At 42.0% G+C, this 25,230-nt stretch overlaps 1 protein-coding gene across 3 annotated transcripts; it reads right to left on the bottom strand.

Annotated features, from left to right (window-relative positions):
* Nucleotides 1-80: 80 nt before the first annotated feature.
* On the bottom strand, nucleotides 81-24,691 carry ZBTB34 (zinc finger and BTB domain containing 34). Of its 3 annotated transcripts, XM_082843296.1 has the most exons (3): nucleotides 18,407-18,427; nucleotides 6,539-6,611; nucleotides 81-6,442 (listed from the first exon to the last, which is right to left on the bottom strand). In XM_082843296.1, the coding sequence occupies exon 3, from the start codon at nucleotides 6,430-6,432 to the stop codon at nucleotides 4,918-4,920; it is 1,515 nt and encodes a 504-aa protein (XP_082699422.1). In that variant the 5' UTR covers nucleotides 6,433-6,442; nucleotides 6,539-6,611; nucleotides 18,407-18,427; the 3' UTR covers nucleotides 81-4,917. The 3 variants fall into 3 exon arrangements, with proteins under 3 accessions (XP_082699422.1, XP_082699424.1, XP_082699423.1); XM_082843298.1 differs by lacking the exons at nucleotides 6,539-6,611; nucleotides 18,407-18,427 and adding an exon at nucleotides 24,642-24,691; XM_082843297.1 differs by lacking the exon at nucleotides 18,407-18,427 and having other exon boundaries at nucleotides 6,539-7,081.
* Nucleotides 24,692-25,230: the final 539 nt, after the last annotated feature.

Consider the following 25,230-nt stretch of genomic DNA (forward strand, 5'->3'; position numbering starts at 1 on the left):
TACCATAAAAAAGCCATTTACAAGCAAGAAACAAGAATTCAGAACAAAATTAAGCAGCACTGAAGTATTCATGTCACAAATCTAAAACAAAATGAATACAAGAGTAAAATATCATTTGAATAAATAGTCTTAAATTCATGCTATAAAATAATCCTTAATGGCAAGTTACTAGTTGATACAGCATCCGCTTAGCTAGCTTCATTTACTTCATATGGTGATGAAGTGTGGAGTTGTGAGGTTACCAGTTTATATTGCAAGATAATGACACTGTGTTAAGTCATTCAAATTGCTCAACCATTTATAACGGAAAAAAATGTTAGCCCTACTAATAAAAGTGGTGAGAGAGATGGTTTTCACATTAGGAAAATGGTCATTCTCGAAGAAACCAGGTAATTTTACCTCTTACTATACTCAGGGCAGCAACCAAAGGCTTGGGCAGCAAGTCCAAAGGTTGAATTCACAGCATACTTGTCACTGAGGGGCAGCAAGAGGTCTGTTTACTGAATCTGCTGCAAGGCTAACTCCAGGACTTGATAGAGGACTACACCAGCCCTGTCTGTGCCAGACCCAAGGGGAACCAGAGAGAAAAGGTTCTCTTGTGGGCCGAGAAGTCAAGCACTGGGCAGAAACAGTGGAAACACTCTGGCACTTACTGAAGAGACGTATGTGACGAGTGACAACCATTACAAATTTCGAACAATGTGAATGACTCTTCTGAACTTTCAGTTCAGTTGCACTGAGTAATATGAAACCTATGATTTATGAACTAGATAGTTTCATATAAAGAATTTACATAATTCCCCAATACTTTCATATATAAAATTTAATAAATAACCCTGACCAGTCTAGAAGCACCATTCAAGGGGCATGTGCCCTTGGAAAATAGTTTAGGTGTTGCATATTTGAGTCCCTTTCAGTGGAGGCTTCACAGGAAACCATTACAGAATTTAACAATAACGACGACGACGACAACAAAAAAAATCACAGTCACTAATGGAAAACATTGTTAAAATAAAATACATTGATTTCTTTAAAGTAAAGCTCATTCACATAGATGATGCCCTCCCAGCCCTTGTTTTGTGTTCCTGCAAATTCTTCCTAGAGTCTAGGCTGTAAAAACAAAAGTAAAAACAAAACCACACACAAAAATATGCAGGCCTATGGTCTGGGCTAGGGGAAAAACAAAGACTTGTTATAACTGCTATCATTAGAAAAGACATCTACTCATGCTCTGGAAGATTTAGAAGTTATCAATTTAGTTCTACAGTATATTCTGCTTAACAGTGAACCGACAGTATCCTTTCTGCTGTTAAAAAAAAAAAAAAAAAGAAAGAACAAACAAAAAACAAAACTGCCAAGGCAGAGCCAATTGGGAGGCTTTCCACTGACCCCAAAATTAACTTGACTTCATATACTGTATTTACAAATATAATTTCTAAATGTATTTACAGCTTTAGTAGAAATTAGAGGGTAGAGAACTGATTAGAATGAAAATAACTGTTTAAAACCACACACATTAGTAAAAGTATAAAATTCTTTGTTTTCACAGTTTGTAATAACAGGTTAAACACCTATAGAAAAGGACGCTGTCACTGTCTTCACATTGTCTACGTATTTGAAAAGGTAGCTCAAGAAGAGACTCAATTATGAACAAACCTATATGAATTCAGGATATATTTTACTGTAAAAGATTTCTTCACATATCACTTTTATCTTAATTGATTTTTGCATTTGTTATAAATGAAACATCTAACCTAAAACTGTACAGAAATAGGGACTTTGCTTTCCAAAAAGAGTCGCTCTAAGGAGTTACACAGCGGACTTCGTCTGCAGAGACGTGAAGTGAACTTCGGGGAGAGAATGTTTCTGTTCTGTGGTCACGTTAATCCTCCTGGCACATCCTCATGTGACAAGGCACAATTAATTGCTGCTGCCCGATGTGAACGGAGTTAATCTTTCACTCGCCCTGCACACTGAGAAGCACGGCAGGCAGTGCGCGCGCTCAGAGAGGCCACGCAGCTCTGTGCTGGCCCGCGCGCGGCCTCCCTCGAAGCCCTGTGGGACCTTACAGTACTGGGTTATGGCTTGAGAATTCATTCTTAACACTGCTAGCAGTGGAAAGGGTAAAGTGTTAGCAACATGAATGGGAGCAAGTGGAACTTGCAAAATGTGGAATCATGATTATTAGAGAGAAACGCAATCAATTTTCTGCCCCTTAACAGTCCCATTACAACGTCTGAACCTGAACTGTACAATCAAAGCAATGTATATTTTTGTCAAAGACAATTTTGGATAAGTCACTCTTTGGTAAACTCAAACCAGTTAAACAAATTTACAAATACAAAGAATTCCATGTAAATAAGGTTAAGACGGACACGGTGACAAGAACCAGGACATTCAAGGCGCTTGCCCCAAGTGCCGCCCCTCCTCACTTGTCTCGTTCATCACAGGATGCTCTGGAGACCTCTCAGAAGGCCCCAAGCCTGAGTGAAAAGGAGGCTCCTTCCCTGAGCCTGACCTCTCATGTCCTCGATTTGGGCGCTTCTTGTCACAAACTTAATTTGTATCACAACACAAATTTTTTGCATTTAATTCTTTGACGGAAAAAAAAAAAATCAAACTTATTCATGTAAGGAAAAAAAATCACAAACATTTACCTGAAACCCCAGAACATATTTAAGTGGGTAAACACTTGGGGTCCAGCCTCCCCTTGAGGCACACGGCTTTGACAGGAGTTGAGCAAGTGCTTCAGGGAGAGAACAGACCCCTGACTTAGGCAGTCTGACAGGAAAAGGCATACTATATACCCGGTTAGCAGAAGTCGCTCCTTGGAGCGGCAGGACTCGCGTGTGTCTGTACGTAGTAACACTGATGTGGAGAGCAGCGGCTCACGCGTGAACAGATCCCCTGTGCTGAAGAGATGCTACTGCACAGCTACCACCCCCGGGGGCGATCACACACAAGGGCCTGAATGATTTTTTCCCCCAAAAAAACCAAAAAAAAAAAAAAAATCCCCAAACACCCCCCACCCCAACTCCATTCTTGGTATTTTAAGAGCCAAAAAAGCACGGAAAACCAGCAAACATCTACTTTTGTATTCCTTTAACTCCTAGCCTCTGAGGTTGGTCCGAATTTCGCTTTTGTTTTTCTCTTAGGTGGTCTGTGCTCTTCTCCCGTGGAGACACACTAGTTGTGAGTTTCAGGGCCAAGGTTCTCAAGCAGAGAGCCTGGAGTGCTGACATCTTACCGACAGCCTGCAGCACAAACTCACCACCAAACTGCTTACAACATTACTCTCTGCTGGAGTACACAGTACGAGGGCAATCTCATAAAGCCCGTTTTGTATACTAGGAGCACACGAGTGAACAAAATATAAAACTGAAGACACTTCCTCAACTACTAAAACATTATCCAAATAGGACTCGGGTATGTTTTTATACAGTAATGTGTTTGCCAGCACATGCTTTTGAGGTCTTTTTTCAAGCTATAAACTCAAGAGAGGAAAAAAATTATAATTCACTTTTACCATTAGATTTCACATTTTCTACAACTATACTGACCTAAAAGATACATAACATAAAAATAGCACCACGTGACCAAAAAAATGGTGACACACAGAGATTTGGTGACACACAGAGTATCTTAGAGGGCTTTTTAACTGTTGGTTTCTTCAAGCAGGAAACACTGAGAGAGCGGGGGAGCCACGGAGGCTCTCATCAGCTCACACAATACTAAGATAGATATATTGCTTGCAATTCCCATAGAGTATATCTTTACAAAAAGTACAAATTCCAAGTTCTGCAGTTTCCCTGGGAACTGCATGTAGAAAAAGTTGCTGTGCACCTGAACTGGCTGTTTGAAAAGAGAAAGAAGAAAAAAAACCACAACACTGCTTGGAGAATTTTGTAGACAGAACTACAAATCCCTTTCCTTTAGTGCGAGTACTAACTCACGGTAGAGAGTGATTCGATTTAGTTACCTGGTATGTTTCTACAGTACGGAATGAAGGTAGATTCATAGGCCAGTAAAAACATTGAAAACCACTGCTCCTTTGGGGTTGACTAATATAACACTACTGTATGTAAAAAGGTCAGCACCACGGGTCATCCAGCTTACCTACTGGACAACTAACAAAAATTCCAAATGGTTTCCAACTAGAGTTGAATACATTTTATGGCATTTGGTTTATGTATTTGTTATGAAGCAGAGCTATGAACACTGTGATTTGCTTTGCTTGCTTTTGGACACAATGATTAATATATTTGAAAACCTATTAACATTCTTTTATAAGGGAAATAAAGGGGCAAAACCCTAACATATTAGGTAGGGGCGAGACAGAGTCAAAAGCCCTGTTCACATTGTATTAAATTATATATTCCTCTTACATTCACCTCAACCAGAATAAAATCAAATTTGAGAATGTATATATACTATATATATAATAATTGCTTTATTATATATATATATATAAAAATTGTCTAACTACCCCCTAAAAGTAATTTTAAATTAGAAAAGGTTACCCATTTGTATCAGCTGACGGCATCCCAGTCTCCCTCCATGGAAATGCACTGGTGCCAGTGCACACAATGAGAGAGTATGCCTCTTGGCAGAGAATGTAGGGTCAACCAGTTGGCATAGCTAAATCACTGGCAGGTTTTGGATGAAGAGTTCAGCCAAAGAGGAATACTGTCAGCCTGTGTTTTCCCTGGATACGCTGCCCTTCATGCTTTGAGCTCCTTGAGGGAGGGAGGGCGGGGGAAAGGATAAACACAATGAAGTGTTCCTTCCAGAAACCTTAGAAAAACTGCCAAGAGACCAAGAGATTTCCAGATGGTTGGGAAAACCAAAGGTTACAACAAAGCAAATCACAAATAGGCGTTGATTAATGTGCTTTGTGGGGTGCACTTCTTTACCATCTTAATCAGGAGCATCAGACACCGTGTGAATTTCCATCCGGGAATCTAGGGCCATCTCTGAGGCCGACGCATCATTTTCTAGTTTCTGTTCCACATACACATCTGTTCTCTCAGGGGACTCGATGCGACTCCTGACTTCAGCTATGCCAGGGTGGTTTTTCCGCAGGTGCTGGTTGAGGGTACCTTGGAATGGAAAGCACTTCCCGCAGATCTCACAGCGGAATGGTTTATCGTCGGTATGGCCCCGGATGTGGTACTCCAGCTGGTCCTTCCGCGTGTACTTCTTCCCGCAGAACTTGCACACAAAGGGGGTGATTCCCATATGGAGTCGCATGTGCCTGTCAAGGCTTCCCTTCTGGTTGAAGGACTTTCCACAGTAAATACAGATCAACCTCTCATTGTACGGGTACCAGTGACCTCTTGCACTCCTTTCCCGGGGGCTGCTCTCAAACCCGGGGTTATTCATCATAGCTTCACTGTCGGAACCCTGCACCAAGCCCTGCAGATCACTGTGCAGATGGACAGACAGAGCCCGCTTCTGGCGGGCACGACCTCCTCGGAAACAGCTCAGCATGGATCTGGATGGGCTGGAATTACTCAAACTTCCAAAAGCTTCAGCTACGCCGGCTGGCTGTGAAGCTGCCTGGGAGTAAGAATAGGCGTGCTGCAGCACAGAACCATAGGAGCCCACATTCACGGCCACAACTTGTTCCCCATCAACCATCTCGGTGTGGTAGCCATCGTCTCCCAGGGAGGAGCTGTCAGAACAGCTGGGACGGTCAGACTTTTCCATCTTCACTTTCACTTCAGTGATCTGGCTCTCCCTCCCCAGCAGGTCCCCTTGCTCATGGTCCCCCTCGATCTGAATCTCGTACTCAGAGACGCTCCCACTGCTCCCTCGGTCCGAGTGCCCTTCCTCCTGTACACGGCTGCGCAAGGCTTTGCTGGGTGTCGTCTCCATCCGAAGATCACTGCTTGTGGTAGGCTGCCGTACCTGAGAGCAGTATGGAGGGGAGATCTCCACCGGGTTGGCAAAGTAGCTGCTGTCTTTAACTCCATTACGACTCTCTGGAGTCTCTTCCGCACCGACGGTCACAGAGTCCACATCTCCAACACTGATTTTTGAATGGATGCTCTCTAGGATCTGCGTGCACTTGTCAATGACACACTGCATCTGAAGAAAGCTAGCTGCAGTCAGAAAACTGACAACATCCTTCAGCTGCAAGGACATTCTTCCAGTGTAACAAAATGAAAGCAACTGTTCAAACACATTGGGATTTTTAATCACTGATATTGACAAGCCACTCATGGTACTTAATGCTGAATGGTCCCGGAAGTAGGGGGAGCTGGCCGCAAGGACTGCTTTGTGGGCTCGGAACGGCTGACCCTGAATGTGGACGATGATGTCACATAGTTTCCCTTGCAGGCGGAGCTCGTTTAGCTGGCTCAGAACGGTGCTGCTGTACTCGGGCACATCAAACTGAATAAAACTGCCGCTGTCCATTTCTACTGACATGAAGCGTAATCTGAGGAAAGAGAGAGTTTCATAATTCACTAAGTACAAGCGGCATAAACACAGCCTTGCAAAAATACCACCACCCCCTCCATTGTAGCTACTATACCTCCTAGGGTCCGCCTGAGCATTTCTTTTCTCCTCTTACTTATTTTCAGTCTTTCATGCCTTGTTTAATTCACCTAAAGCTAAATAACCTAATGATCCATTAGCCAAGTCTCCTAATTACCTGACATACATCTTGATCAAAGTAAAACATGTAACATACAGTAGAGCCATTTTAGCTCTAGCTGAGAACTTGGTATCCTTTTAAGAAATATATTTTTCTGTTTCACCTACCTTTGAGGATTTGAAGTACTCTGTAAAACAGAAGTAAATTCATTTAAAAAAATGCTCTGCCTTATTTGTATATTTCCAATTGGTATTTTGCAAGTATACAGCACACTGGATACTGAATGGAGCTTAAACCTTTTTAGAGTTTGAGTTGTTGTCTTGATGTGCATTTTTTCCCCTTCAGCTCTACACACATTTACATCCTTTTGGGTTGGTAATTCATAGCGCAATGCTCGGCCGCCTTCAGTGAAGAGTTTTTAGACAGGAGGATCAAGAAGAGTGACGGACACGTCAGGAGTGCATCATCCTCGGCTAGTGCTCACACTGCAGGCGTGCTCAGGACAGGCTGGCTGCCCTCTGCCTAGAGCCCACAGCCCTGATCACTCAAAACTACAGAACGGTGTAGAGCCCAGGCTGCATTCTCTGACCAAAATAACAAAATTAGATCTCACATTTATATTTTTGTTTTTAAAACCCAACCAATAGGGCTTCCCTGGTGGCGCAGTGGTTGAGAGTCCGCCTGCCAATGCAGGGGACACGGGTTCGTGCCGCGGTCCGGGAAGATCCCACATGCCGTGGAGCGGCTGGGCCCGTGAGCCATGGCCGCTGATCCTGCGCATCCGGAGCCTGTGCTCCGCAGCGGGAGAGGCCACGACGGTGAGAGGCCCGTGTACCGCAAAAAAAAAAACAAAACAAACGAACAAAAAAAAAACCCAATCAAGAGAAATTTAAACACCTCCTGAATAAGCACTGAATCAAAAAGAAAATCAATAAGGAATAGAGCTATTTAGAAAATAAGAAAACTCACATCAAATCTGCAGTACGGGTTTAGGAATGAAGTTTACTTATATCTTCAACTTACTTAACAATGCATCCAAAAAGAGATGGACAGATATGTGATAAAGCAAACAAAATAAAATGTTAACAAGTGTAGAGTCTAGATTGAGTATACAGGTGTTTATTGTAAAATTCAACTTTTGGGTATGTTTGAAATTTTTCACAATGAAATGCTGGGGTTCTGAACTAACAAATTTTAACAATGTCAGTGCCTTAAAAAATTTTATCATTAAACAATAAAGAATAAAAATAAATGAAATCACTTATGAGGTCAGAAAAGGAACAAACTAAACCCAAAGAAAACAAAAATGTAATTAATACAGAACAGTATTTAATCACAGAGACAAAGTTTTAAAATTTAAGACAAGACAATGTGCAACGAAATCTAAGACTTTTGCAGAAAAAGATCAATCAGTGTGATGATAAATCACATCCGAATTTTTCTTAACCACCTCAGAATTTATTAAAACATTTTAGTTAGAGAGGAACCCTGTGCCATTATTTATCCTAGATTTATGATTGAAATCAATTTGAAATCCAAGTGGAATGGACATATTTTTAGGATAACATAAATTGGCAGAATTAAAAAGAAACAGAAGTGCCAAAGCACAAATGATCCTCAGGCCATTCACACTGTTCTGGATGCATGCTAAAATATTTAAAGCATCTCAGTTCATATGGCATAAGTCTGATATTAGAATATGGCAAACAGCATAAAGACCGTCAACTTTACCTACGTAGAGACTTCACTAAACAGACTTACTTTAATATCCTAAAGGAAATACTAGCAAATATAACCTATTAAAAGAATAATATATTATGATCAAATGTAAGAATGGCTATATGTTAGGACATACACAAATGTAATTTGCAACCTCAATAAGTCAAAGGAGAAAAACCATATGGCCAAATCAATTCTATGCCAAAAATGCATTTTAAAAAGTGAAGTTACTTTCAAAGTAAGGATAAAAATACTTAATAAGCTAAGAATAGAACAATATTTTCCTAATATAATAGCATCTACTGCAAACTAATGGCAACATCACCCTTAAAAAGGAAATATACCTACATTCCCCAAAATGTATTTAGTAGAACACAAGCCCCAAGCTCAATATCCCTACCTCCTAGGAATTAAACATATTAGCATACTAACCCATCTGCAAAGTCCTACAGGCTAGAATTCTATTTAACTCAGCAGTTTGCAAACTCATTTAACCATGAAACTCTTCTCTCAAGGTACACATATTAATATTCCAAAGAATTAGTGTTCCCTGGCACACTCTATGGTAAACACTTTTGTAAAGGAATTCCTGCTAGTGCCTGGAAGGCTACAAGGTTGTCTGCCCATCACTTCTTTTACTTAACGTTGTTCTTGAAATTCCAGCCAAAGAAAAAAGGCAAGAGAAAATTAAGGCATATAGCCTTTAGAAAAGAGGCGGTGAAATTATCATCCAAGGGAGATATGACTATTTACATAGAAAACACAAAAGAATTGCTTGAAAAAAATCTGTTAGAATCAGGATGTAATAAGTGAAGGATTTAAAAAATTATTATTCATAAAAAACCGGTTAGGTAAGCTAATGACAAGTTACAGCCAACAATATTAACATAAACTATAAAATACCTGGGGGATAAACAAAAAATTGGATCTACAAGAAGAAAACTATAACACTTTAATAAGGACCAAAACATGCATAAACAAAGACACATATCATGCTTCTGGTAGGAAAATTTGACACTATCAAGATGGACATGTTCCCCGCAAGTTAGTTTATAAATATAATGCAGCCCAATGGAGTATTTTCTTAGAAACTTGACAAAATGATTTTAAAATTCATCTAGAACACTGCCGTCCAATAGAAATACAACACAAGCCATGTGTGTAATGTTTTCTAGCAGTTATATTGTTTAAAAGGAAAAATATAAAATTTAACTCAATATATCTAAAACATTATCATTTCAACATTAGAAAGTTATTAATGAGATATTTTATATTCTTTTTTTTCATACTAAGTCACCAGTATTTTCACAACACTCTTGGAATTTCATGTCTGTCATATCAAGTCTTTAAAATGTGATGTGTATTTTGCATTTACAGCACGTCTCAATCTGGAATAACTACATTTCAAGTGCTCAATAGCCCCGTGTGAGCAATGGCCACCATACTGGACATTAGATCTAGAAGAAGAAATACTGAAAAAATTTTAGAAAAAGAAAAATACAGCCAAACATATAGATGTCAAAATGTATGAGTAGGCTATAATTCATTCATTTCGTAAATATATACTGAGAGTCTTCCGTATGCCTGGCACTACAGCTCCAAGTAAGCTACAATTCTCTTGTTGTAAATTGTGATAAGAGCTATGAGATCTTTCATAACGGAGGAGTGGTCAGAGAAGGCCATTTGAACAAATGATATCTCAACTGAGACCTAAAGGATGATAAAGGTTAGCCAAATATTGGGGGGTAGGGGGGGTGCTGCAGGGAAAGTTCCAATTTTCCAGACAGAAGGAATCACATGCACAAAGAGATGAGAGCCCAAGTCAGGAAGGAAGGAAATATTGGAGCACTGTGGCACAGCTGGGACAAGGAGCAAGGGCAGAGGCCACAGGAGGCTGTCAAGTAGATAGAAATCAGACCAGGATGGGCCTTTGGGGGCCATTTTCAATCAGTGAAAAAGGAAGATTTCTGGAAATAGATGCTGCTTGGATAATATGAATAAATAATAATAAAGTTAGATCCCTTCTTCACAACATACCCAAAAATAACTTCAAGAGAAGACATTTCTGAGCACACAAAGGCAGACACCAGAAGAAGAAAGGGAGATTTAACTATTTAAGTAAAACTTTTATACCTCTAAAAAATATCTTTTACCAAAAAACAAAAAGAGACAAATTATGAAAAATATAACATCTATGGCAGGGAAGTATAAAACTCTTACAAATCAATAAAAGCCAAATGTAACAACTGAAAAGTGAACAAAGAATATGAACAGATGCTAAAAAAAAAAAAATTTAAATTGCCTTTAAACATAGGGATAAAATGCTTAACGACTTCATCAATAAACCAAAATATAAAAATTAACACAAGACACAATTGTTCTTTCTCAAATCGCCCAGACTTAAAAACGCAACCCAGCTGGCAGTGTTATAGGAAGAGGGGTGCTCTCACATACTTCTGGTAGGCAAATATAACAAAAGCCTTAAAATGGGAATTTCTCTCAACTCAGCACTCTGTGTTGTAAAAACAAAATCATGAATATAGGCACAAAAATTTATCCATAACTACATTCAATTACAAAGCAAACAATGGAAACAACCTGAATGTCCAACAATAAGGGAATTATTAAAGTATGATACAGCTATATACTGAATACAGTATCATCACTAAAATGACGTTAAAGAATTCAAAGTTAGTTCCACAAAATGTAAGTTAGTTCCCATGAGAGCAGGAATTTTTATCTGTTATATTAACTATGTGCCAGATAACTGCCTGGCACATGGTGGATACTCAATAAATATTTGATGAATAAATATTTAAGAACACAGCAAGAAATCAGATCAACTGAAAATGAACAAGAGGGATCTTTATGGGTGATGGAAATGGTCTAAAACTGAAATTACGGTGATAGTTTGACAACTTTTTTTTTTTTTTTTTTGCGGTACGCAGGACTCTCACTGTTGTGGCCTCTCTCGTTGCGGAGCACAGGCTCCAGACGCGCAGGCTCAGCGGCCATGGCTCACGGGCCCAGCCGCTCTGCGGCATGTGGCATCTTCCCAGACCGGGGCACGAACCCGCGTCCCCTGCATCGGCAGGTGGACTCTCAACCACTGCGCCACCAGGGAAGCCCTTGACAACTTTTTAAGTTTACTAAAAGTCACTGCATTTTATACTTAAGATGGGTCAATTTTATATGTAAGTTATATACCTCAACAAAGCTGTTAAAAAATCAGGTAATCACAGAATATACAGAATGATATTTCTAAAAGTATATATGTATTTACAAATATTAAATATACATAGAGATAATATTAAAGAATTATACAAAATATTTACATTAATGTGAGAGTAAAGATGTTTTATCTTTCTTCTTTGTATTTTTCAAATTTCTATAGTGAACATGTATTACTTGGAATGACAAAAATATATGTATTTTTAAATCCCTACTAGATGATAATTTGACATAGACACTGCTGGTGAGTATAAAATGGTACAAATACTTTGGAGGGCATTTCAGTAGTATCCAGAAAAATTACAAACGATCCCCCATGACTGAGCAATTTCAACTCTAGGAATTTATTACAGGACAGCTCATAACAAAAGATTGGAAACAAACTAAATTCTCATCAAGAGGAGCCTGGCTAATAAATTATGGTATGTCCATACTAAAGACTATTATACCACCAGAAAAAATGAATAAGGAAGCTCTTTTCATACTGGTATGAAACAATCACCATGATATATTGCTAAATGAAAAAGCTGAGATGCAGAGCAGTATATATGCTATTTGTATAAAGCACTATGAAAACATATACACCTCACTGTGTCAATATATTCATATATAAATATTAGCAAAATATTTCTGGAATGATGCACAAAAACAAATGGCCTCTTGGGACAGGGATGAGGTAGTTGGAAGGCCCATTAGCTTTCAGTGAATCATTTTGAACTCTTAAAATTTCTAAACTATGTGAATGTATTACTTATTAAAAATAAGTAACATTAAAAAAATTTAAGGCACCTCATCTAGTTTTTAAGAGATAAGAAAAGATCCTAATATAACCATCAGAAGCATTAATTTAGAGTCAGATATGGATTCAAATGATACCTGCTTTCCATTTGTAAAACCTTGGGCAAGGTACTTCATAACCTTTCCAAGTCTCAGTTTTTTGTTTTGTTTTTTTTTTTTTTTGCGGTACGCGGGCCTCTCACTGTTGTGGCCTCTCCCATTGCGGAGCACAGGCTTTGGACACGCAGGCTCAGCAGCCATGGCTCACGGGCCCAGTCGCTCCGCGGCACGTGGGATCCTCCCAGACCGGGGCACGAACCTGTGTCCCCTGCATTGGCAGGCGGACTCTCAACCACTGCGCCACCAGGAAAGCCCAGTTTTTTTGTTTTTAATGGTAGTATCAATAGCAATAGTCTTTGCCTTATGGGTTGTTATAAGGAATACATGTAGGAAGCACTTAGCACAATGGTTGCTTGGCACGTAGCAATCAAGGTTAGCTATTAGAGACTTTTTTTAGGGGGACAGGATGGTGTAACAAACAGAACTGGCTTTGAAGTTAGACTTGGATATGAATCCTGGTTGTGCCACTTTCTAATAAAAATAGTAACAATGAACATTTAAATAGTTACGTGACCTTAGACAAGTCCATCAACCTTGATCTCTGTATCTAGAACATGACTAGAACAGCCCAACATGACTGTTGGAGTAGTTGAATGAGGGAAATTCATGCAATGAATGTGTATAATAGCTTACATATAATGAGTACCTATCTTGTGCTAAACACCTTACACAGATTAATTAATTTGATTCTCTTATCAACTCTGTTAGGGGAATACTATGATTGCTGCCATCTTATAGATGAAGACTCTGAAGAAAAGAAGTTAAGACACTTGCCAAAGGTCCCGCAGTTAACAGATGAACTTAGTCTGGCTCCAGGGGTCATGCTCATAACTGCACCAGACTGCCGTCTAGAAGCACAGAAACTGCCTGGCACCTGCCAAGTGGTCAAATGTTACCTATTCATTACAGCATTTTCGGGACACAAGGATGTGTAAATAGTGACTTTTGGAATTAAAGGGCAAAAGAAAGGTGGATTCAGCTTTTTAAAGGTACAGAGTCCTGGGCAAAAACCAGTAGAAAAAGGAAAACAAAAAAGCATTTCTGAAATAGTCTGTAAAACTGAAAATAGCTCCACAATGAGGTGTCTTCCTCCTTTGTGTGGCTTTTTATCTTCTTCTCAGAAAAAAGTACAGAACTACACTGGAAAGAAAATCACTGAAGAGAAAAATGAAAGACCATGATTAACACCTAAGGAGGAATTCCATTTTTCTGCAAAATGAGAAAGGAAGTGCTCCATTCTCCTCTCCTTGACACTGACGCGTCCTCTCGGCAGTGACAATGAGATTCAGAGACTCCTGCCTAAAGCTGCTAACAAGCAACACTCTCGAATAAGAGGCTTCTCAGAGACTGACACACAGGGAATTTACAGGTAACTGAAGTCCTAGTCACAGAAAAGGAGTAAAAGGCATAATTAATCACAATTCCACACCCAGACCTGACATCAGGTCCAGCGGTCCTGAAGCAAAGGAAGCCAGAACCTCCCACAGACACATCAGTTCCAACAGAACCCTCCACTCCTCTGCAATTTTCCAGCATGGGCTAATCACTGGTTCCTCGAGGGTCTTGATTTCTCCCTTGAATGGAATGTCAGTGGGCCTACACCAAAGTTAGATCAATGTTTAATTTTATCTTTAAAATAAAATATATGCATATGGTCAAACTTCAAACTATCGTACAGAAAAATATAAAATGGATAGCAAAATTCTTCTCCAGTGCCTCTCAATCGCTGGAAAGAGTTTTTGGGTGTTCTTTCAGAGAAAATTATAAACATATATCAGCATAAACTGTTCTGTACTCTGCTTTTTAAAAATGTATTTAAAGGGTAAGCTGGGATGAAGTGAGAGAATGGCATGGACTTATATATACTACCAAATGTAAAATAGATAGCTAGTGGGAAGCAGCTGCATAGCACAGGGAGATCAGCTCAGTGCTTTGCGACCACCTAGAGGGGTGGGATAGGGAGGGTGGGAGGGAGACGCAAGAGGGAGGGGATGTGGGGATATATGTTTATGTATAGCTGATTCACTTTGTTATAAAGCAGAAACTAACACACCATTGTAAAGCAATTACACTCCAATACAGATGTTAAAAAAAAAAAAGTATTTAATATACCTTAAAATCTTTCCACAGCAGCACAAGCTCATCTACTTCATTCTCTTTTCTGATTTCATAGTATTCCATGAAATTCATATAAATGAATTTCATATGTGTCACCATGTATTCAATACTTAATCAGTCCCCAGGTGATACCAAAAGCAGGAAACCATTTAAATAGTCATAGTAGTTCCTCCTAGCAGAGGGGCTACTGCGTTAGTTTTTCACATCCATCGATAATGCCAACTTACCTCCCAAAAGGTGGCAGCAACTGTCCCTTCACCAACAGCACGTGAAGTACCTGTGCCCCCGCAACTGCTAATAATGAATATTGAACTTTTTCACCTTTGCCACACTGACAGGTTAAAAGTGGTATCTCACTGTTTTGCTGTGATTTAATTATAAATGGGGTTGATCATCTTTTCTCATCTTCAATGGCAATTTGTCTAAGTTTGTCTTCGAACTGCCTACCCATATCCTTTGCCCATATCTGACTCTCTATTGAACTGTCAGAGTTCTTTGCAAATTAAGAAAACGAGCCTTTTGTCAAATGTGCTGCAAGTATTAGATTTAACTGCAATCACTAAATGACATACTGACTGGGAATTTATTTTTCTACATTTATAGGGTATGTTCAATTTCAATCTCTTACGTGCACAAAACCAAAGGGAACTCAAAGATAAATAAGAGTCCCAGTCTTGCAGTTTGATACAGGCTTACTGCAGATTCCTCCCAACTCAGAGAGAGATGGGAATGGAGTTCATTTTTGATAATGCAGAGAAGTGATTTATATTAGTTTTTCATTTAGACTAAGTTTGCAGCTGCTTCAGAAAACAATAATGAATTTGATTATTCCACTCACTAAAGACATCAGAATCAGTATTCTTTAATTCAGCAGATTAATCACAGGTCTTTCTGTCCCATTATATCAATAGTAAACAAAAAAAATCCCCAAACTAGACATTTACATTGCTATATTTTAATTAAAAACAAGTATATATAAACTGGATATTTTTCTTCAATACCATTAATACTTATTTTAACAATACTCATTCTGGTTTTGTTTGTTAAAACTATACTTTGGATAACAATGTGAAATACTTCTTTTTAAAACATGTACAAAGAGGATATTAGTTGAAATGGTCTCTGGGAAGTTCAAAATTGTCAGCTCCCCGATTTCTTCATAACGCTCTTCTGCTCATTCAACCAATGGACACACAAACTTTCTGCTCTCCAATTTCTTTAACTGGAGAATGCTTTCACCCCTCGGGAAGCAGCTCTCACCTCACACACAGCCTCTGCCACAGTCAGCTGATGAGACTGCCACCATCGGTCTCAACAGTGGGTTCTGGGAAGGACCACCTCGGACGTGGGCAGTCCTGACATTCGTCCAGCCACCTCCACACCAGCCTCAGCAACTGCCCAAGGGGATCACTGTCACCTTCCACCACACTCCTTAGCCTTCCCCCCTTACTTGGAAAAGCCCATCATCATCATCATCATCATCAATTACAATATTTACTGAATGCTCGACACATGCTAGGCATGTCGTAAAGGCCTTATATGTATTATTCATACATATGTATGAATTCTCTTGACCTTCCACCAGAAGGCAGGTACGATTACCCTCCCTTGAGAGGTGAGGAAACTGAGGCTCCAAGAGGCTAACTTAACTTCTTCAGGGCTGTTGCAAAGTCTGGCCATCTAGACCCCTACACAATAACCCCGTATCCTTGTTTAATTTGCCCAAGGGGAGTAGCTGGACCAGTAAGGGAGGCAGGAGAGTTGAGGGAAAGGCAGGAGGAAACGAAAGCTTGCCCTAGGTTACCTCCCTGCCCTAGGGTGGTGGCCAGGGAAAGGGACAGTGACAGGTGACAACCTCCTACCACTGCCCAGGGCTCTTACTCCTTCCTCTGTCGGGAGGAAGGAGATGAAGAAAGGCAAAAGGGAGCATTTTAGTAACATCCATCGAACTTACAAGCGCACATGCCCTGTGCATGAGTTATCTCAGCTCTAGGGATTTACCACAGAACCCTCTTTCAAGATCAAAATCTCCCTTTTTTCTAGATCTAAGTCACCGGTAGAAGGAAGGGTTATGATCAGAAAAAAGTCCCAGGTGGCCCTCCAGCTGCAGTATATTATGCCTTCCATATTCACAGCTTTTACTCCCGCTTCCCCGTCAGAGCCCTGCATCCTGGCTGATTTTACCTGCTTTAAATAAACAGCTATCTTCATATGCTAAAGCCTCTATTCATTAGAAACCACCGACCTAGGGCTCAAGTAAGTGGTCCTTTTGGTGTTCGAGGGTGAAAGTCACAGAGAGCAGATGCTGCCAAGACACAGGTTCAGCCCAAGTTCAAGAGAATTCAAAGCAGCACTGAGACTGGCATTTAAAAAGCAACAGCAGACTGTGAGGGGCTATCCAGGACTGACCAAGTAGCGAGGAAGCCAGGTCTGAAAGCACTGAGGACAGCAGCAAGGCCAGCACAGGCCAGAGCAAGACAGAACCGTGAGGAGTGAAGAGCGACCAGGTTCGGGAAGAGCACAGCCACATGCTGGGGAGTTCAGGCAGACTGGGCAACCAGAGAAGGGAGGCCACTCACACAGCGAGGCAGTGTGGGCACGAGCCACAGGGGAAAGGTGCTGTCCCCTAAATTACCATACAAGCCAGCCTGGGATACTCGACCGACAGACTTGAAGTGCGAAGTGAAGGAGAAGGGTCCTAGAAATAAACATGCATGCATGCTCTGAAAAGAAAACTAAGATCTGATACAAGACCATATGACAACAAGGCTTAGCAAGTAAAGCTGCTTGAAATCTTTGCAAGCTCCCACCCAAAAAAAGCTACAGAACATATGACCACACCCAGGCATCAGGACAAGACGCTGTTCTGAAACGCTACAAACAAGGGAATGATACCCCCTAATCCAGATTCCAAAGCTCACCAAGAATAAACACATTTGACCTGAAGGAGCTTTAAAAAAGTCACACTTCATAAAGACAGGGAAACCAGCTGACCATAATCTAAGAGACAAGGCTGATCCTGGGAAGGGTGGACAGACACCAGTTCATCGCCACTCTGTTCCTCCTCTCACCTGGCTCCTCCCACTGAGTTTGAGCAAATGAGGCAAAAAAGTAGTGAGTGCTCTTCTATATGACCACTATAGGTTCACATAAAATAAAATGCCCGATTAATGGAAATTACAGCTCCCTAAGTTTTCAAAGGTGTTGCATATTTAACAATTTCTTATAAAGCACCAGGGAATGTAAGGAGGGTCCTATTATTTTCCACTTAAGGTCATTATAGTCTTCTGACACTATTTTTAAAAGACTTAACTATCACCAAAAAATAACTAAAAGAAAGCATGGGTGAATTTATTTATAATAATGTCATAGAGGTCTCTGCAAGCATGACATTAAGTCCCAGAAGCCACAAAGGACAAATACATTTGACAACATAGAAATATATAATATAAAAAATCCACCCTCCAAGCAGAAAGATAAACGACATATTGAGGGAAAGTACGTGCACATTTGACAAAGGGCTATATTATAACTCAAACAGATTTGCACTGACACACAAAATCCTATGGAAGAAGGTGCAAAAGATATTAACAGTTCAAAGAAAAAGTGATCAAAAACATATGAAAAGATGTTTAGCTTTATTCATGATCAAGTCATGTGAATTACAAAAAGAAAAAATGAGATACCATTCGTAACCCATCAGGCCTGCACACATTTTAAAAGTGTGCAGGTGTAATCCTGAGGGATAATCTGGTAATATCAATTAAGATGTAAAAAGCATTCATCGTTTGGCCCACAATTAACTATTAAGAATTAAGCTTACAAATACACAGTACTTACAATAGCTTATCAGGATATGTATGTCCACTGAGCACTTTTATTTGCTATAGCAAAAAAAAAAGAGGGAAACGAGCTCAAAATCCAGAGAAGACTTGTTCAAAAAAACAAAACAAAACAAAACAAAAAAACCAGTCAACAATGAAACACTACCCAGCCATTAAGAAGAATAAATAGACCTGTATCCTTCGACATGGAAAAGAGCTCTAATATTTAGCCAAAATCAGCAAGCCATAGAAAAATCTGTATGTATATATGTGATTCACTTCATGTACTTTTCTTAAAAGAACAAGTATATACTGCTGTATCCATTCTGGAAGGAATCCCATGAAACCATTAATGTTGGTGACTTTCGGGAATGAGGACTACAGACTGGGGAAAGGGAAGGGATACAGACTTTTGTACTTTTTGAATTTTTTTTATCATATAGCTGTATTATTCTCACTAAAAGTTTTTTTAAGACATGGTATAGGGTTTTTCCTAAAAATATATAATTTTTAAAACCAAGGAATCTAGGGAAAGATAGGCTGCAAATGGGTAATTATTGTATCAAGCAGACAATTATAGAGGCAGAAACAAAGAACTATGAGAGCAATGACAAGACTGATTACTTTTGACCAAAGAGAATTTTTTTTAATCAAAGAGAATAAATAAAATCTTCATGGTGGAAGTAATATTTGAACAGGACTTTACATTTCAAATGGAACAGAAAGAACACTTCAGGCAGAGGAATGGCAGAAGCAAAGAACACTGGAGTGAAAATGTATGGTGTCTGGGGTAGTGGCCAGGGCCCAGGTACAAGGAGTGATGAGGGAAAGAGGAATGCCACAGTGGGAACGTGGACGGCCTTGAATACGAGACTGGAAATCTCAAACTGGATTCCGGTGGCAGCCAATTTGAACACGAGTCCAAAGAAGGACTCAACAGGGCTTGGAGACGGAGGGATGCTATCTACTCTGGAAGTTAGTTCCACCTCAGACAAGCTGAGTTTAGGCTGCCCACTGGGCCTCTGAACAGAGTTGTCCAATAGGCACAATTTGGGAGTAATCAAAAATTTTACTAGCCAAGGATGAATGTGGTAACATGCGGTTACTAAAAGGGAAAACAGAAAACACAGTTGAGAACAGAAGGAACAGTTATTTGCTCCTACTGTAACATGCTCACGAAAGAGGAAACATGCACACCTAGCCCTCTCCTTAAGGCACCGTTTCACTGACTAATAAAATTCTGCATCGTGCCTTTTGTTATGCTGTAAGGAAACCAAACAGTGAAAACCAGAACCTAGACTAGTGCCATCTTCCCACACTGCAAATCCATTCTAAAGAGAACCTAAAGATGAGAAAAGACACTTAAATGTCATCTGGGCAAAACACCCACATGGGCCTTGAAATCCCCTCTACAAAATCCTTGGTCTTAAACCCTAGAACTGTTTCCCAGTAATGACAACCAGAGCAAAAGTAAAAGTGTAAAACCTAAGCAAATGTGATGTGCTGATTTTTGAGCCTCCCGTGCTGCTGAGCTCACACCCTCAGTGGTGAGCTCTCTGAGGGCAGGGACTGTGTGCCCAGAGCCTAGCAGTGTGTCTGGCAGAGAGAGGCTCTCAGCAACCTAAACCAAGCTGGTGGCTCAAAATCCATGACTGCCACCATGGCGGCACCCTCAGCTTTCAACTTTTCCTGCTGAACACCCGAGAGACGTAGGATCGTCTCACCAGCAGGAAAAATCTAGCAAGGTGGTTCACTCCCATCTAACCCATAAACACTCTAATTTGCTCCACTTCATTTAAAAATACCCTGCGACACTTCCAAGAAAGGAAAGCAAGGTTACAAATTTGGAAGTTGTTTAAGGCACCAGGAAGTACCCATTATTCTCCATCAAGATGCTCATGATTCCAAACCCAGATTTGCACCTGCTGGCTTCAGTCACTTGCTGATACTGGAGACACAACTCAAGCTAGACTTTCTCTATCAGGCACTGAAGACCTGAAGATCCCTTATCATTCCCAAACAAAAAGTCATTAACAAGACCGCTGAATGGAAGCACTGGGGACAACAGGCATGGTGACAGCAGTCACAAGGATACAAAAATAACTTTCTTAGGTATTTCTGCCTGGGTCTAGAGAAAAACTAAAATTGAGCTGTCATGAAATACAATCTAATCCTTCAGAAAGCAGCAGCCGAATAACACCAGGCCTGCATGAAACATTCTGGTGCCGCTGAAACCCAATGCAAGAAAAAAATAAATAAAATGGCATTCCGTGATGGATATTCATGAAGTACTCATCCTAATTTAAAAGAAAACAAGTCTAGAGTTCTTACTGCATTAATTCATGTGAGCCTGAAAGAACATTTTTATCCAAACTGTTAGATTTCCTACCAAGGCGTTAACATTCTCCAAGTCTGCTCAGATACAATAATTCTGAGAGTGCGGTTTCGTTTGACAGTGGAGACTGTCTTTCAGTCAGTGCAAAACATCAGAAGCTTCTTCTGAGCTTTCCTAGCAGAGCAGGAATGGACTCTTTAACCTGACTAGCAGTAACAGTTACTGAGCTCCAACTGCGTTCTGTACACTAAGTAAGCTCTCTACCTGCTCACTGAATCTTCATGACAACACTATGAGATAGACACGGCAGCTATCCCCATTCTACAGATGAGAAAACACTCAGAGAGACTAAGAACCTTTCCCAAACTCATTAATGACTGGCTGAGCCAGGATTTGAACCTGGATTTGACAGTCTTCAGAGCCAGAATTCTTATCTTCCGTAAGAATAAGATTTTAATCCAGGCACAGTGGTGAGAAGTAGGGGTTTTATTGGTGCTAGTGTCTTACTGATCACCTTTGAGTGGAAAAAAAATTTCTCATTTAAGGGTGTATCATTACACCAACACAGTGATAATTAAGGGGTTACAATTCCTTGTACTTTGCAGCCATTTCTCTGCATAATGTCCATTCTTTTTACTTCTGTCTATGAAGTGGGCAATTAGATGCTTAAAATCCTATCATGAAATAGAAAGATTTGTTTCAGTTAAAGGAATGAATAAGCTTTCTTAAGGCAAAGAACTCAAAAAAGTCAAGGAGTAGCATCTTATCTGCTTACTGCTGGCATTTCAGGGGACACCAGACCTGGGAAATATATTAAGTCCCACCTCGAAAGATAAAAGGATTCGAAAAGCTCACCTTGAATTGCTTTCTTCCATGAAGTTTTCCATGCCATCAATACAACCAGAAAATAACCATTAGAAATTAAACTGCCTTCAGTTGATGACCTTCACTAAGCTAAATTCAGCAGTTTGTCAGCTACAAAACATTAAACGGACACAATTAAGAAGTTTGAAAACCATTAAGCAGAATTTAAACTAGAGAAAGATGAAAATTAATGGGAATAAAACATAATGACACATTATAGATTTGTGATACTGACATTTTTGACAAGTGCTTCAGCTGGAAGGTAAAAGTAGGATCCACAGACATGTAGAAATACACAGCTCAGTAAATACACCGAGGTTCGGCAGCCTATCATTTCTCCACCTTGATAAATTTACACCTAATAATGATGATGATGATGATGAAAATGTAAATATTAAGCAGTTACTAGGTGCTATAAACTTTGCTACCTCCTTCATATACTTTTTTTCACTTTAAAACTCACAAAACCCTAGGAAATGGATTTTATTATCCCCATACTACAAATGAGAAAACAGAGGATCAGAGACATTATATAAATTGTCCAAGTTCACATGGCTAGTAAGTAGCCTTGCTGGGATTCAAACCCAGACCGGTCTGATTCCAAAGCTGATGTACTTTCCCCACAGCCTCCAACTGAAGAATTACATGATGTTTTCCTTTCCCATAATCAAGAGTAAACATTTTAATGTTTCAAAGATTCATTTTATGTTATCTGCACTCGAAGAATGAAAGCTGAAAACATCCACCTTGAATGGCAGCATTAGACGTAAATGATATATGACGGAGAAAACTGATAACTAATAAAAGCTTCTCCTTTAAAAAGGGGCGGTTCAAAAAAATTTAAGTCATTTACCAACAAAAATTAGGAAGTATTTGCATACCTATTACAAAAGCCCAGCTACAGTATTAGATATTACAAGGGCTGCAAGAGAAGTATTAAGACAAAATGCCCTCAAAAAAAACACCCACTTCAGCTGGGACAAGAGCAAGTTCAGTAACCGAGGAACAAGTGCTGAATCCTGTGCTTTAGATTCTGAGTGCCACAAAGGCATGGGGGTAGGGCAGTCAGGGAACACCCTCTGGAGGAAGTATATCTTCAGCAGGGGCTTGAAGGAAGTGAAATGGAGAATTTACACAGAGGAGAAGAAAAAGGAGGCCAGGACTTCAGAAGGGGGAACAAGAGGCGCAACGCCCTCGAAGCAGTCACAAACTCACTTCTGCAGGAGACAGTCGGGGAGGAGAAGCAGCAAATAAGGTCCAAGAAGGTGAGGAGAGCCTTGAAAAGACACGGCGGGCACTGACTGGATGCAGTGTGGCAGGCAGAGGATGTACTCAGCTTTGAATAGTGGTATAAATACCTGTGGCCTTTTAGCTGATCTCCTGGCCCCCAGCCTCTCCCCTCCCCTCCTGTAAATGATCATGAGCCACCCCTAGTCTCTTGCCTCTCACCACTGCCTTTAGAATAGTTTCAACTTTGGCCTAGTGTTCAAGTTCTTTCAGAAACTAGCCAGCCAATCTTTCCTTATTCCCTTCCTTTAAGCACCCTTCTCTACAAGGAAACTGGTCTATTCACTAACTCCACGGGATCACTGGGTCTGATTCTTCTTTTCCTATCGGAGTCCTACTCATCCTTTAACAGCCAGCTCAAACCCCACCCCCTCACTAAAGCCTTTCCTGACCACTTAGCCTATAGTAACCTCCATCTCTCCTTCCTCTTAATTCTACAGCACACAGGCTTGTCTCATCAATTACCTTTCCACAGGTAAAGTCTCAGCACCCAGTGTAAAGCTGCTTGGAGGCTGGAAGTGTGCCTCCTACGACTTTACCCCACCACATGGAACAGCATCTTGACATTTAATAAGCAAGCAAACACTCAACTCTTTTTTTGACTTCCTATATTAAGTTTAGCATTAGCATAAAGGAAGGATGGGAGAGGTGGGGGGACTTCTGAAGTCAGAGACTAGCTAAGAAGCTGCTGCGATAATCCAGATGTGAGGTAAAGAGGGCCTGACTAGGGAACAAAGAGAAAATGGGCAGATATAAACAACAAAAAAAAATTTTGCACGCAAAAACTCAGCAGGATGTGATTGACTACTACTAGGAACAAAAGCAAGGAATGAATTAGGATAAGGTTAGGTTTAGAAACGCTTCTTGGATTCATTTTAAACCCTGTCTGAAAACAAGTGTATTAAGCGGCTAAAAAGTCCACATTTGCAAAAAGTCTTCGGTGAAGCTGCCCAGTATCTTGAACCAGGGACAGCCATTCCAATTTCAGACATACACAGAATGGTAGAGCTGGAAGGGTCTTTAGAGAGCTTATCTAAAACCCTCACTGATCAGGTGGGGAAACTGAGACCCAGCATGGAAAAGGCTTGCTGAAAGCCTCAAGACTGAGACTCCCAGACTATTCATGCCCCAAGGCACAGCCGCCTAGCCTAGAAGGACACTGTTTACACACCCAGGCCAGCCCAGCCCTCCGTAATGGCAGGACCGTCTGAGGGCGAGAGTGACCATGGAGACGTCCAGGGCCAAGCAGGACGCGCCGCCGCCTGTTTACCTGGAGAAAAGCCGTGGCGTGGGGCAAGAGCTCGGTTGCAGCCACCAGCAGGGCCGACCCCGCGGCCCGGCCCGGCTCTCCCGGGGACTTAACCATCCGGCCTCCCCGTACAAAGGGGGAGCGCCCCCGGGGCCGAGGGGCCCGGAAGCAGGGGATCCCGAGACGCCCGGGCGGAGGCTGGGGAGCCCGGGGCAGCTGGCCGAGCGCTGCCCTCAGACCCGCCAGCAGCGCCCGGACTCCGGGGCCAGGCAGGGTTGGCCCCTTGGGGGCGCGCGCCGGACCAGAGCAGGTGCCCAGAGCGCCCGGACCCCGCCCGGCCTCGGCTCCAACCCGCACCACCCGCCCACCCGCCGGCCCGCGGGGCTGACCAGGCGCGGAGGCTCCCGCCCCGCCGCGCCCAGAGGGAACCGGACAGCGGCCAGGGGCTGCCACCGACTCCGCTGGCTCCGCCAGCGCCTCGCCCGCCGCCCACCGCCCCCCGCCGGCGCGCCTCACCTGCGGAGAGCGCCGCGCTCACATCGCCCGCCCGCGGCGCCCCCTCCGCCGCCGCCGGCGCCAGGCCCGTCCCCGCCGCTCCGGCTGCCGCCCCAGCCCGCGCCCCCCGCCCCCGGAAGCGCTTCTCGGCCCCGCCCCCTCAGCGCCGGCACTTCCGGGCAGGCGCGGACCGGGGTGTTGGCGACGCGGGACTGGCCTCTCTCCGGGACTCCGAGTCCGGGATCCCGCTCGGGCTGTGTCCGGGAGTCTCGCCGCGGACGAATGGGCGAGCGGCAGCCTTGGTCCCCACTCCGGGAGGGAGCGGCGGCAGCTCCGCGCATCACGGCCTCCCGCCCGCCTTCTCCTCGGCTCCCCCTGCTGGCGGGAGGAGGGCTGCTCCGCGGGGCGCGCCCGGGGCTCCCGGAGCGGAATGGGTGAGAGGCCAGGACTTTCGACTTGCCATCACCCGGGGCCTGCACCCACCGTGCGCCCAGCCTTCCGCTTCCGAGACCCTCGCTCTCACAGCCCTTCGGATGCTTGCCCCTCACCCAGGCTGCACAGCAGTTACCTGTGCGGTGGTTACCTTGCCAGACAGGGTCACCTAACTTAG

This window comes from Leucopleurus acutus, assembly GCF_964270905.1.
Source record: "Leucopleurus acutus genome assembly, chromosome: 7".
Lineage (NCBI taxonomy): Eukaryota > Metazoa > Chordata > Mammalia > Artiodactyla > Delphinidae > Leucopleurus > Leucopleurus acutus.